This window comes from Hylobates moloch, unplaced genomic scaffold, assembly GCF_009828535.3.
Source record: "Hylobates moloch isolate HMO894 unplaced genomic scaffold, HMol_V3 SCAFFOLD_3, whole genome shotgun sequence".
In the NCBI taxonomy this organism is placed as follows: Eukaryota; Metazoa; Chordata; class Mammalia; order Primates; family Hylobatidae; genus Hylobates; species Hylobates moloch.
The window spans coordinates 82,861,095-82,873,245 of record NW_026652278.1 but is presented as its reverse complement, the minus strand read 5'-3'; the positions used below and the strand labels follow the sequence as shown (position 1 = coordinate 82,873,245).

The following is a 12,151-nucleotide window of genomic DNA, read 5'->3' as shown; positions in this document are numbered from 1 at the left end:
CTGTGGTTGGGGGAAGGGCAGGATTTTTCCCCCTAGAAACCATGGGTTTTGAGCTGATTATTCCCAGGTCCATTGAATTGGAGGAAACAAGGCCTCCGGGATCCCCTGGGACAGGCTCAGCAGAGGGAGTCATGGTGCAAATGGGACACTGTCTGTGAGTGAGTCTGCTTCTGCCATGCTCTGGTCTGGGGTGTAAGTGGTCACATCAAGCCCTGCAGGTGGGGACATGCAGAGCAGTGGCGAATTGCCCAGATATTTCTCAGGACCCATACCCCACTTCCTCTGAATCTAAGCCCTGTGCCTTCCACTGCAGGGCCACAGCAGAAGCCGTCCTCCCAGAGCCCTGGAACCACTGCAAGGGGTTTTGAGGGTGTTCCCTCCCCTAGATGGTGCCCAAGAAGGTGGCTCAGGCTCAGGTGGTGTTCCAGAAGCAGATTGGCAGGTAGATTTGCAGGTAGATCTGCATGGATCTGTAGATCCACGAGGCCTGGACTCTTCCTAACTTTTTTCTTTATGAAATTTAATAACAAAAATGATGTGATAGGACAGAAAGGATATGATAAATACGGCCTTGTTTTAAGATGGTCAAGACTTCCTTCCTGGCTTTGAAGGTATAACTAAGAATAGTTGCCTTTCCTGTCAACACACACTGGTAATCCCAAAATGTTCACGGTATGTCTTGCTGAGTAACAAATCACCCAGGAAGTAGTGGCTTAACACAACATTTATTTGTTCAAGATTCTGCACTGGGCTGGGCTCAACTGGGTGGTTCTTCTGGCAGTGTCACCTGGAGTCATCTGTGTGTCTTCAGCCACCTGAAGTTGACCAGGACTGGAGATCCAAGGTAGTGCCACTCTCAGCCCTGGGGCCCACCTCTGAGACAAATAGGTCAGCAGGGCTGGTGACATTTCTCTCCCTGTGGTGTCAACAGCAAGGTAGCCATATCCCCCAACTTGCTTCAGGCTCCAAGGACATGCCTAGACTGGACGCTGACACTGTGTCACTCTCCCACATTCTATCAATTATGGCAAGTTGTGAGGGCAGGCCAGACTTGGGGAAGAGGAAGAGTGGTGAGGAATGTGTGGTTATCTTTAAATTACCACTCAAAGAAGACTTTATTGCTGTCTCTTCTCACTGCCAGGCCCAGTGGGAAGCAAGGGAGGCCAAGCAAGTAAGGAGCAAGTTTGAGGAGGATTAAGGGATACTGCCCAATCATTCCTGGTGTCTGGGGCGTAATTGCGACCACCTGTGGGGCCTGAGGATTGGTGATGCTGAGCTGTTACCCCAGCAACCAGCTGGTTCCTGAGGAGCATGCCCTATTTGCATCCAAGCAGGTTTAGAAGGGGTTTGGGCCGTGGAGCTGACAGTGATTCGAAAGTCTTAGGCTCTAGCAGGTGCCAGAGCTACAGCAGGCACAGGGCACAACCCCCATGTCAGGCTGCACCCCAAGATGCTCCTCCTTTTATGGATTAGCTGAAGGTGGCCATGGCTCTCATTGGAAGCAATCAAGCATTTGTAGACCAAGCCATGTGTGTCCAAAGAACCAACTGATCCTCAGAAATGACATCACTAAAACCTGCAACACTCTTAACTTTCAAATATAACATATTCTGTCATTTAATGCACTGCACTATAACAAACTGCATCACCTCGATTAAAATTAGTAATATATCTATACACTACTGAGAACATTGCTTGGTTTGAGGAAGATACAGGCTCTTGTTCTGTTGATGGTTTCCAGGCTCTCTGTGCAGTTGTATGTTTGTTGGGCTTCCCTCATCCTGACCACATGCAGGAGACCCAACCCCTCCTGCATGTGTGGGAGCTGAGGGCATCAAGGTATGCAGGCTGCTCACACACATGTGGACAGGAGAGCTGAGCCCGGCACCTGCTCTCCAGCACCTGCAACAACATCTGCCTGGAAAGAGGACATCAGAGTAGCTGGGTCCACTCTGGATGCAACCCCCAGTGGGACCTTGAGATAAACACAACCCATCCAAAGAGCCAGGAGGCCACAGGCCAGCCCCTCTTCACTCTCAGTGTTGCTGCTTCTCTGCCCTCACCCCAAGCCTGGCACTTCTTTGCCTCTAAGGGCACTCAACATTCACGTGAGCTGGAGTTGATTGCACACATATGTTGCTTGCCAATCACAAACATGTTTCCCCTTCCCTCCTGAGCCTCAAGTCTCCGTCCTTGCTCTTTGTTGTGCCCGCAGTGCCAGACACCTCATCCCAGGGCCTTGACAGCACTGAGTCACCCTGGAAAACACCAATCCTGGTGGCCCAGGGCCCAGCCTGGAATTATTCTGCTGGTCCTCAATCATACTGGTTTCCAAAGGCTGTTGCTTGTTCGCAAATTAGTCCTTACCTGCTGCCTTGGAGTGGCTCCAACAATCCAACCTTCTGTGTCTGAGCTTTTAAATGTGCAGTTTTTAAGGCACAAACCCGAACTAGATGGGAAAGAGGAGTGGCCTGGCTTCTTTCTCTGTACTCATCAGTGTGAGCTGTGATACCGTTTGGTTTGCACAGATTGTGCTAGAACTGGAAACAGAACCTCCCAAGGCTTGTTAAGCACCCATACCTCCCCTGTCCCAGGCACACTCTGCTTCTCCATGAGGATGAGGCTAAGGGCCTGTGGCTGTTCCTTCCAGAGATGCAAGAAAAGGGAGCTGGAGGTTGCATCCCACCCACAGCCAGACTTGGGTGGGGAGGAAGCCTCCCAAGCACAGGATGGGGTGGCTGTGGATGAGGAGCGGAGGATGGCCTGGGGCCTTTGAGAGGAGGAAGGACTGATTCATCTGGAGTCAGATAGCTGGACAGCTGGAGCGAGATCTCTCTGGTTCTTCAGTGGGTGCCAGGAGGCTAAGCTGGCTTTCTCATCAGGCCCCCTGAGCACCTATTTTTCCTTTGTGGGGGTTAGTTAGCCTCCCTGGAACACTGGACTTGGAGCCTAGATTCAAGCTCCCTTATTTATAAAGTGGGTCTTCTGAACCCCTGACTCTTCTCTAACATTGGAATGAAGGTTCCTTTTACCTTTTGGGGCTGTGGGAGGTACTTTCACTGTGCTGAGTGACTGCCCTTCCTGGCATGGGCAGCTGCAGGGGCACCTTCTTATGTGCAGGGCTCATCCTTCCTGGGGTGCCCCTTCACCATTGGCAGCCCAGCTGCTCAGACAAGTGAAGGCCCTATGCATGCTGCCCCCTAGAAATATGTCAGCCATAGAGGTGATTTGACCATTTTTTTTTTAGTAGTCATATTCAAAAAGGTAAAAAACAGGTAAAATTAATTTTAATATTTTTACTTAACCCACTGTATCCGGAATATCATTCCAACAGTATCAACAAATAAAGATGATGAATGAGATATGTGATATTTCTTTTTTTATGCTAAGGTGTGGCTTCATCATCCGGTGTGATCTCACACTCCAGCACATCTCATTTTGGATTCATCACATTTTGGGTCTTGATAGCCACCTGGGGCTCATGGCTGCCATGTGGGACTATGAGACCCTGGACAGACAGCTGTGCATGCTGTTCCTTTGCGTGTAAGAAATGTGGCCTCTAAGTGTTTTTTTGTGCCAAAGGGGCAGGAGATGGAGGACTTGCTTCTCCTTCTCAGCTTCCCAGTTGGTGATAGAGGTGGTCCTGTCCTTATAACTGTAGGCCTGGAAGGTTGTCCAGGCAGGACTGATTCCTGGAGGGGGGCTGGGCTCTGGAGCCTGACATGGTGGAAACAGGGCTGTGTGTAGTGAGGGGTGCACCCTGGTCCTTTCTCTCCCACTGGGGAAATGCAGGCAGGGGCTGTGGGTTGAACCCTGAATGAGGGAGGTGCTTTCTCAGGCTGCAGGACTCCCAGCCTGTGCTGGGCTGCAGGAGATGGGGAGGGTACTGTGGTCCTTCACTCTGAAAATGCTCCTGGGTGCTTACTGTGCATGAAGTACTGTGACCCCTTGCAATGCCAGGGTTGCCACAGTCCTTGTCTCGAGTGCAGACACTTGATGGATAAAGCAGAAACATCCATGGGTCCTATTGCAGGGCCTGTGCAAAGCCTGGAGGTCAGAAGATGTGGCCAGGGCATAGGGGTAAGGTGGGTAGATATCAACCATGCCTTGGAGGTCCCGACACTGCTACAGGGCCTGATAAGATGGGAGTAAGGCTGCCTCTACCTCAAATCACCCAGCTTGGGGTGACAGTGGTGTCAGGGACAGGTCTAGATGGGGAAGACAGAGCCTTCAGGCCAGACATGCCATCTGGGAGGTTTACCATGGGGCGAGAGTGTGAGTAGCATGGTCTCAGCTGAAAAGAAGAAGAAAGGGTGGGGGTGGTAGGGAGTGGCCCAGGGCCTGCTTCTTCTTATCAGGAGAGGTTGCAAAAATAAGCCTTCCTTTTAGAGTCTTCAAAGTCCTAAAGATCCTAAAATCACCATTTGAAAACACGTCCTGAATGTTCACCTCTGTGCAGGACGGTTGCTTCTAGGTCAAGTGCCTGGTGCCAGGCCACAGCCCACGGGGTGTATTGGCTCCATTATGTACCCTTTATTGGCTGATTCTCTTCTTGGTCTCCCGTACTTTCCGGTAGGTTTCCTAGGATTGCCTCCCACATAAACTCTCGACAGTTGAATCTTTTTCTTAGGATTTCTGCTTCTTGGGGAGGCTAAGCTGGGTTGGCACACTTCAGTAAGTATTAATAGCACTAATTATGCTATGCATATTTAAGGGTGACTCTCTGTGAAGTCTATTTCTCAGGTGCCTGTAAACCTCGTCTTTGATGTCCAGAATCACTTTTGGTCCTGTGGGCAGTCCCTCTTAATGGGACCATCAACCCCACATACACACCACCAAGACCTCAGAATGGTGCCTCAGCAAGTGCTGGCAGGGGTGCGTCTCCTGTACCCTGGCACTGTCTGGCCTCATCGGGCTCCTGGCCCTTCTTAGTCAGCTCCCTGCCTCCGGGGAACACTGCAGCTGCTCTACTGTTTCCTGCATTCCTGATCTCCAGGCTGCTCACCTTGCTACCCCAAGCACTGGACTTGCCAAAACACCGGTCAGCTCATGGGATTATCTTGGGTCCTAGTCCCATCTCTGCTTGGCTCCAGCTGTGGCACAGTGGTCTGGCCATTTCTTCTGTGAGACTCTATTTCCCCACCTGCAGGACCCCTGACACCAGCTGCCCAGTGTCTCTGAGAATGGTGCAGAGTACAGTCGGTCCTCCCTATCCACAGGTTCTGCACTGAGGATTCAACTAAACTCAGATAAAAAAATATTTGATTAAAAAACAATTAAAAACAATACAAATCATACTGATGAAAAAGACAGTATAACAGTGGTTTACATAGCATTTACCTTGTGTTATGTATTACAAGTAATCTAGAGATGATTAAAAGTATACAGGAGGATGTGCATAGGTTATATGAAAATACTACTCCATTATATATAAGGGTCTTGAGCATCTTCGGATTTCAGTATCCTTGGGAGGTTCTGGAATCAATGCCCCAAAGATATGAGGGATGACTGTAGTTACAAGAGGGCTCTGGAGCCAAGCTGCCCAACTTTGGCACTTCCCAGGTGTATTAGGTTGCTGAGGCCGCCACAGCAAAGTACCACATACTGCGTGGCTTTAACAACAGAAATTTACTATCTCACAGTTTTGAAGGCCAGAAGTCTTGAGATCAAGGTGTCAGCGGGATTCATTTCCCCTGAAAGCTCTCTCCTGGGCTTTAGAGACCGCTGCTCTGCCTGTGTCTTCACATGGTCTTCCCTCTGGGCCTGTCTTTGTTGCAATCTCCTTCACTTTTAAGGACACTAATCAAATTAGACAAGGGCCCAGCCTAATGGCCTCATTTTAACTTAATTACCTCTTTAAAGACCCTATCTCCAAATACAGTCACATTCTGAAGTACTGGGGATTAGGCTTCAGTTAGGCTCAGTGGAGGAGACATAATTCAGCCCGTAACATCACCTGAGTGACTTTGGACAAGTTTATTAACCTCTCTGTGCTTCAGTGTCCTCTGCTGTAAGATAAAAGTAATGACAAGGCTACTGTGAAGATTAAGTTAAAATACAAAGTTGTGGTCTTCAAACTTTTTTGCTTGCATAGTTCCTAAAATAATTTCAAAAACTATGCACTCAATCATTTTTTGTTGACATCTAAACTTTTTCATCATAAATGTAAACTGTTGCAAAAGATGTAATTTCCATCTTTGACATCTTAAAAATGAAATGATTAGATCCATCTTTCTTTCACATCTAAGTGTCTTGAATTTAATGACTGTCTTCATTTATTTAAAGCCATCATGAGAAATAAATACCTACCCAAACAAGCTTTAACTGTTAGAAATTTTGTATTGTTTCTTCTTCTCCTTGAATTTTATCTTCAATACACTTCCCCAAGAAATTTCATCCTACTGTAATACATGTTTTGTTTTGAAGGTTCTTTATTGATTACCCTATTATACTTATCTGTAAGATAATATGTGTGTACAAATTTAAATTAATAATTTTTTAATTTCCTCATTTCATAAGTGTTAAAATCTTTTTTAGATTGACTTATCAATATTGCACAATTAGTAAACTTTGGAAAATTAGCATAAGATTAATCAAAATGACACAAACATATCATAAATTTAGATACATAATAGCCATAAGAAGCAAAATTTATTGGGAATGCATTTTTATTGAAATTGACTTTTATTTTTACTTCATATACACTTGTGTGAATTTTTTAGGGATAAAATTTACTGTCAATTTTGTTAATCGATGTTAGCTCTGAAATACTTCAATATAAAGAGAGTGTGAATGAATGAATGAAATTTTCTTATACTCCTCAATTTTTAGAACTACTTCCAAGGTGTATATCAAAAGTCACATCATGATTTATCATCCAAAACGATTTTTAATACTCTACCAGATGACAACTGGATTAGGTCATTATTCAATCCTTGTTGAAAGCAAAGTATTAGAAACATCTCCCCCTCGTGAAAGATTTAGTTTCCTAGTTAATAATTTGCTTTATTGACACAGATATTAGTATTTTACATCAATTCTTGTTTGATGCACCATTTACATTTCAATCTGGGACAGGTCTCCAGGATGGTGTGCTTTGATTTTATGAATAGAAAAGGGTGATGTTAAAAGGGGGGAAGGGAAATGAACACGGCCAGACCTCAGGCATGTTCTAAGAGAATACATTCTTAGGAAAGAATACCATGGGAGGTGAGGATGTTAAGGTGATTCCTTAAAACTGTTTTTCCAAAGAGTACCCAGGGGTATCCAGACCCTAGACTGAAGACCACTGATCCATCTAATAAGCTTAGAATAGTGCCAGGGACACATGAAATGTTTGAATAACTACTAACTATGGTTGTTATTATTGTTGCCTCTATAGATTATCTAGTATATAGTAGGTGCTCAGTAAATGGAATACAGAAAGAGTTAGGTATTAATAGGAGGCTGAACCAGATTAACCTGTACAGTTCCATTTGAAGCTGATATTCTCTTATCTTACTTTGGAAGCTGCATAACAGATCACCCCATATGTAATAGCTTAAAGCAACTATTATTTGCTCTCAATTCCACAGGTTGCCAATTTGGGCTGGGCTTAGCTGACCATTTCTTCTGCTGGTCTCAGCTGGAGTCATTCATGCAGCTGCAGTCTCTTGGTGCATTACCTGGGACCTGGTTGTTTGGGGCCTTGGCTGGGACAGCTTGTGTCTGCTCCATGTAGTCTCATCTTCCAGTAGGCTAGCCAGGCTTCCTCATGTGGTGACAGAAGAATTCCCTGCAACAAGAGAGGGCAAACCCCATAGCACAGGTGTCTTTTACACCTCTTCTTGTGACACATTGGCTAATGTTCTCTTGATCAAAGCAAGTTCATGTGGCCAAGCCCAGAGTCAGTTTGGGAGGGGGTACACATGGGTGTGGACATATACAAGGAGGTGTGATTCACTGGGTCCACTGATGTAACAATCTACCACACAATTCAAGGGTCCCCCTGGTTGTTTCAGCTTTACCTCTATTTGAAGTAAATTCAGCTGTGAACCTCAGAGTGGACACTTGCTGGATTATGTGCCTAGGTATTCTTACTTTTCCTCTGCAGCCAGAATTATTTGGTTTTCCTGTAGAAGGAGATTTTGGTTCAAGACTGTTTTCCTGAGGGCCTCTTTTTAGTCCTGGAAGAGCATTAATCAGAGAATTCAAACTCATTTTTCAATGAGGAGCTTCAAAATGGACAGGTTATTCCATCTGGCCTCAAGAGGGCTTTCTTATGACTCAGGCAGAGCTTAGAGGTTGGGTGACTCTATTACTCCAGGATCCCAACTTAACCTGCCTTGGCCCAAAATGAATACCCAGGAAGTCTGGGGTGTATGGCTTATTGCCTGGCTAGATCCCTGGCTGGGACATATCCAGTCACTGTGGTGTCCATGTGATGGCTCTGCTATGCTCTTCCAAACAGAAGTATGCAAGTCTTGAGTGTTCGGTGGTATAGCACCAATACCTGAGCAACACCTGGCTCCCTGCATTTCCTGGTAATTCCTGGAGCATATATATCTGAAGTAGCATTGGTTTACCATCTTCTATTATTTTTCCTTTCACAGTGAGACATTATTTGGTGAAATGCCCTCAGAACAGGTAAGAATATTTTCTTCCTTTTTTCAAATGAAACTCTTTGCCATTTAACTTTCTTTTGATATTACCAATAAATTGATTAAATTTGTAGTTTTACCTAAAGGTCTGCATATTTGTCCACAAATATGCCTGCAAATGTGTATCCTGCATGCATTTGCATGTTTCCAAGGTCTACAGTCTGGTTTTCACCCTCAGGGATCCAGAGAGCATGCAGCTTTTGCTGGCCCAGCAGGCTTGCTGGAGGAGGCTTGGTGTATGGTCCTGCAGAGCTGCTCCCCAGTTTAGGAAGGGGCTCACACTGGTCTGAACCACGTTGATACATTTTGACCACAAACACCCCTAATTCTCTTCACCAATGCTGACTTACTGTATGCCCTGCTTTTAGCTGGTGAGATACATCTTATAGGTAACATAATAGTTATAAGAGATACTGCTAATTCAAAGTGTTTAAAAATTTGGGACTTCTGATCCAGACAAGATGGCATAGGTCAATTTCTTTCTTCTCTTCCCTGCTGAGTAAATCTTTAAACCTTGGAAATAACATAAGAGACAACCAAATGAAGACTTTGAAAGGTGGTGAAAAGAAGGTAAACTGGTTTGGAATCCCAGGACTGGAGGAGTAACACAGCTGCGAGACATCTTATGTTTTCCCATCCAACAGCAGAAGGTCACCCAGACTTGCTTTTTTCCTACTCCAATCTAGCAACAGAAAACATTCAGGTAAGCTCATTCCTCCCCTGGATCAAAGGGGAGTTCCCCTGAAAACCTCAAGTGAGCCTAGCATCAGCTGCAAAGAGGATGGATCAGGGGCTCCTCCCACAATGAGCACCAGAGGAGGAGCTCACTTTTTCTTCCAGGCTAAGACTCCTTTCCTCAACCAGGTGACACCAAGGCTTCAGGGAAGAGCCAGCAAGAGGCACCTAGACACAAAAGTGGCCCAGCAAGGAAGCTTATTCATCTCCATGGGTGTGAGGCTTCTCTCCCCTACTGAAAAACATCCAGCTTCCAAATCTGAGGAAACTCTCTCTGTCCCCTCTGGCAGCACCAGCAGGGCCCAGTGGCACCATATAAACCAAACAGACCAAAATAATACTGTAAAGGCTCTGAAAATGAAAATACCATTGGAACTATAGCCCATAGAAGCAGACCAAGATTACACGATAAACCTGGGTAACTGCCTACAAAAATATGAGATTTAAATAGGACCTGGGACCTTGTGACAAGCTACCATAAAGAAAACCACCCATCATTTTAAAAACCACAAAAATCACAACTTGAATGAGAAGAGATAATAGATCGGATCAACACTGAGATGAATCAGGTGTTGAAATTATCTGACAAAAATTTTAAGGCAGTTTTTTTCTTTCTATGAGATGGAGTTTCACTCTTGTTGCCCAGGCTGGAGTGCAATAGCATGATCTCGGCTCACTGCAACCCTCCTAGATTCAAATGATTCTCCTGCCTTAGCCTCTCAAGTAGCTGGGATTACAGGCACCCACCACCATGCCCAGCTATTTTTTTGTGTGTTTAGTAAAGACGGGGTTTCACCATGTTGTCTAGGTTGGTCTCAAACTCGTGACCTCAGGTGATCCACCCACCTCATCCTCCAAAAGTGCAGGGATTGCAGGCATAGGCACCACCTTCAGCCTTAAAGCAGTTTTTATTAAAAAAAAAAAAGATTCAATGATCAATTCAAATTATCTTAAAACAGCTGACAAAATAAAAAAACTCAGCCAATAAAGAAAAAAACAAACATAAGGAAATTATAGAACTAAAAAGTACAAAAACAGAAATGAAAAACTCACCGTTTGGGCTCGATAGGAGAGTGGAGATGTCAGTGGATAGTTTATGAAGTGGAGGACAGAGCAATAGAATTTATCTAATCTGAACAACAGAGAGAAAATAGACTAAAAACAAACAAAAAATGAATAGACTTCAAGGACCTACAGGACAAAAGATCCAACATTCTATCATCAGAGTTCCAGAAGGAGAGGATAAACAGAGTAGATCTGAAAGAGTATTAGAAGAAATAATGGCTGAAAACTCCCCAAATTTGGCAAAAGACAAAGCCCTATAGGTTTAAGAAACTGAGTGAATGCCAGGCATAATAATCTCAATAAAATCCACTTGAAAACACATGATAATTGAACAGAAAACAAAGTTGAATGACAGTGCATTTCTGCTCTGAATCCATGAAGGGCAGAAGGAAATGGCACATTTTTAAATACCAAAATAAAAGAACTGCCAACCCCAAATTTTATATCCAGCAAAACTGTCCTCCAGGAATGAAAGAGAAATAAAGACATTCTCAGAAGAAGGAAAGCTAAAAGAGGTTGCCACTAGCAGACCTACTTTAATGACTAAAATACAATCTTGAAACAGAAAAAAATGTTGGAGCCTCAGGAAGAAGGAATAATGGAAAGAGCAGAAATAGGAGTACATATGGTAGAGTGTTCTTTCCATGAATAGTTGTGAGTTTTAAAAATCACATTTGAGGATTTAAATAAAAATTATAGAATTGTCTGATGCTCAAGACAACACTGCTTAAAAGTGAGTGAGGCAAAATGACCTAAATAGAATTCAAAAGTCCTTTCAAAGCAATGGAATGTTGGTGCCAGTAGACCATGTAAAGTCACATATGTGTATTGTAATGACCAAAGCAATCACTAAAATAACTTTGCAAAAACAATACACTCAGAATTCCTATAGATAGATCTTAAAATTTAGGCGAGTAACACAAAGAAACAGGGGAATGAGAATTACAGGAAATAACCAGAAAACAAACAATAATATGGTAGCCTTAATTGCTGAAATACTATTTATTTTAAATGTAAATGGTCTAAATACATCAATCAAATTGCAGAGACTCGCAGAGTGGATTAGAAAAATGACCCAACTGCTACGCTTTTTATAGGAAATTCACTTTATACACAATGACATAAGTAGATTGAAAGTAAAAGTATGGAAAAAGATATAACACACAAACAATGAAACAAATCAGGTGTGGATGTACTGTAGCTGATAAGATGGACTTCAGGGCAAAAAACCTTACTAGAGGTGAAGATGGACATTAGATGATAAAGGCTCAATCCATCAGAAAGACAAGTTTCCACATGAGTACAAGTCAAACAACAGAACCACAAAATTTAAACAGCAAAAACTGAAAGAGCAGAGAGAAGAAATAGCTAAATCTATAGTTTTAGTTAGAGCCTTCAATTCCTCCTCTTCTTCTACTGATTGACCTGCCATAGATAGAAAATTAGCATGGTTATTGAAGATCTAAACAACACAATCAACCAATGGCACCCAATTGAGACAGATCAAACACTCTAACCAACAGTAAAAAAACAAATATTTTTCAAGGCTCCATGGGACATTCATCAAAATAGACCATATCCTGGGCTGAAAAACAAACCTCAACAAATTTGAAATAATTGAAATAATAGAGAATGTGTTCTCTGAGCACAGTGAAATCAAACTAGAAATTAATAACAAAATGGCTGCAGGAAACTCTCTAAATGTGGAAACA

At 43.7% G+C, this 12,151-nt stretch overlaps 1 protein-coding gene across 6 annotated transcripts in view; it reads left to right on the top strand.

The window, feature by feature from the left end:
* Positions 1-12,151, top strand: part of LOC116480820 (V-set and transmembrane domain-containing protein 4) — a 116,324-nt gene that overhangs the window by 58,962 nt on the left and 45,211 nt on the right. For all 6 annotated transcript variants that reach the window (XR_009212847.1, XR_009212848.1, XM_058436482.1 and 3 more), the window contains one exon: positions 8,592-8,625. Coding sequence is in view for 4 of the 6 variants with exons in the window: in XM_058436482.1 (XP_058292465.1) it covers positions 8,592-8,625 (34 nt within the window). In the remaining 2 variants the exon portion in view is untranslated. The remainder of the gene's footprint in view (positions 1-8,591; positions 8,626-12,151) is intronic.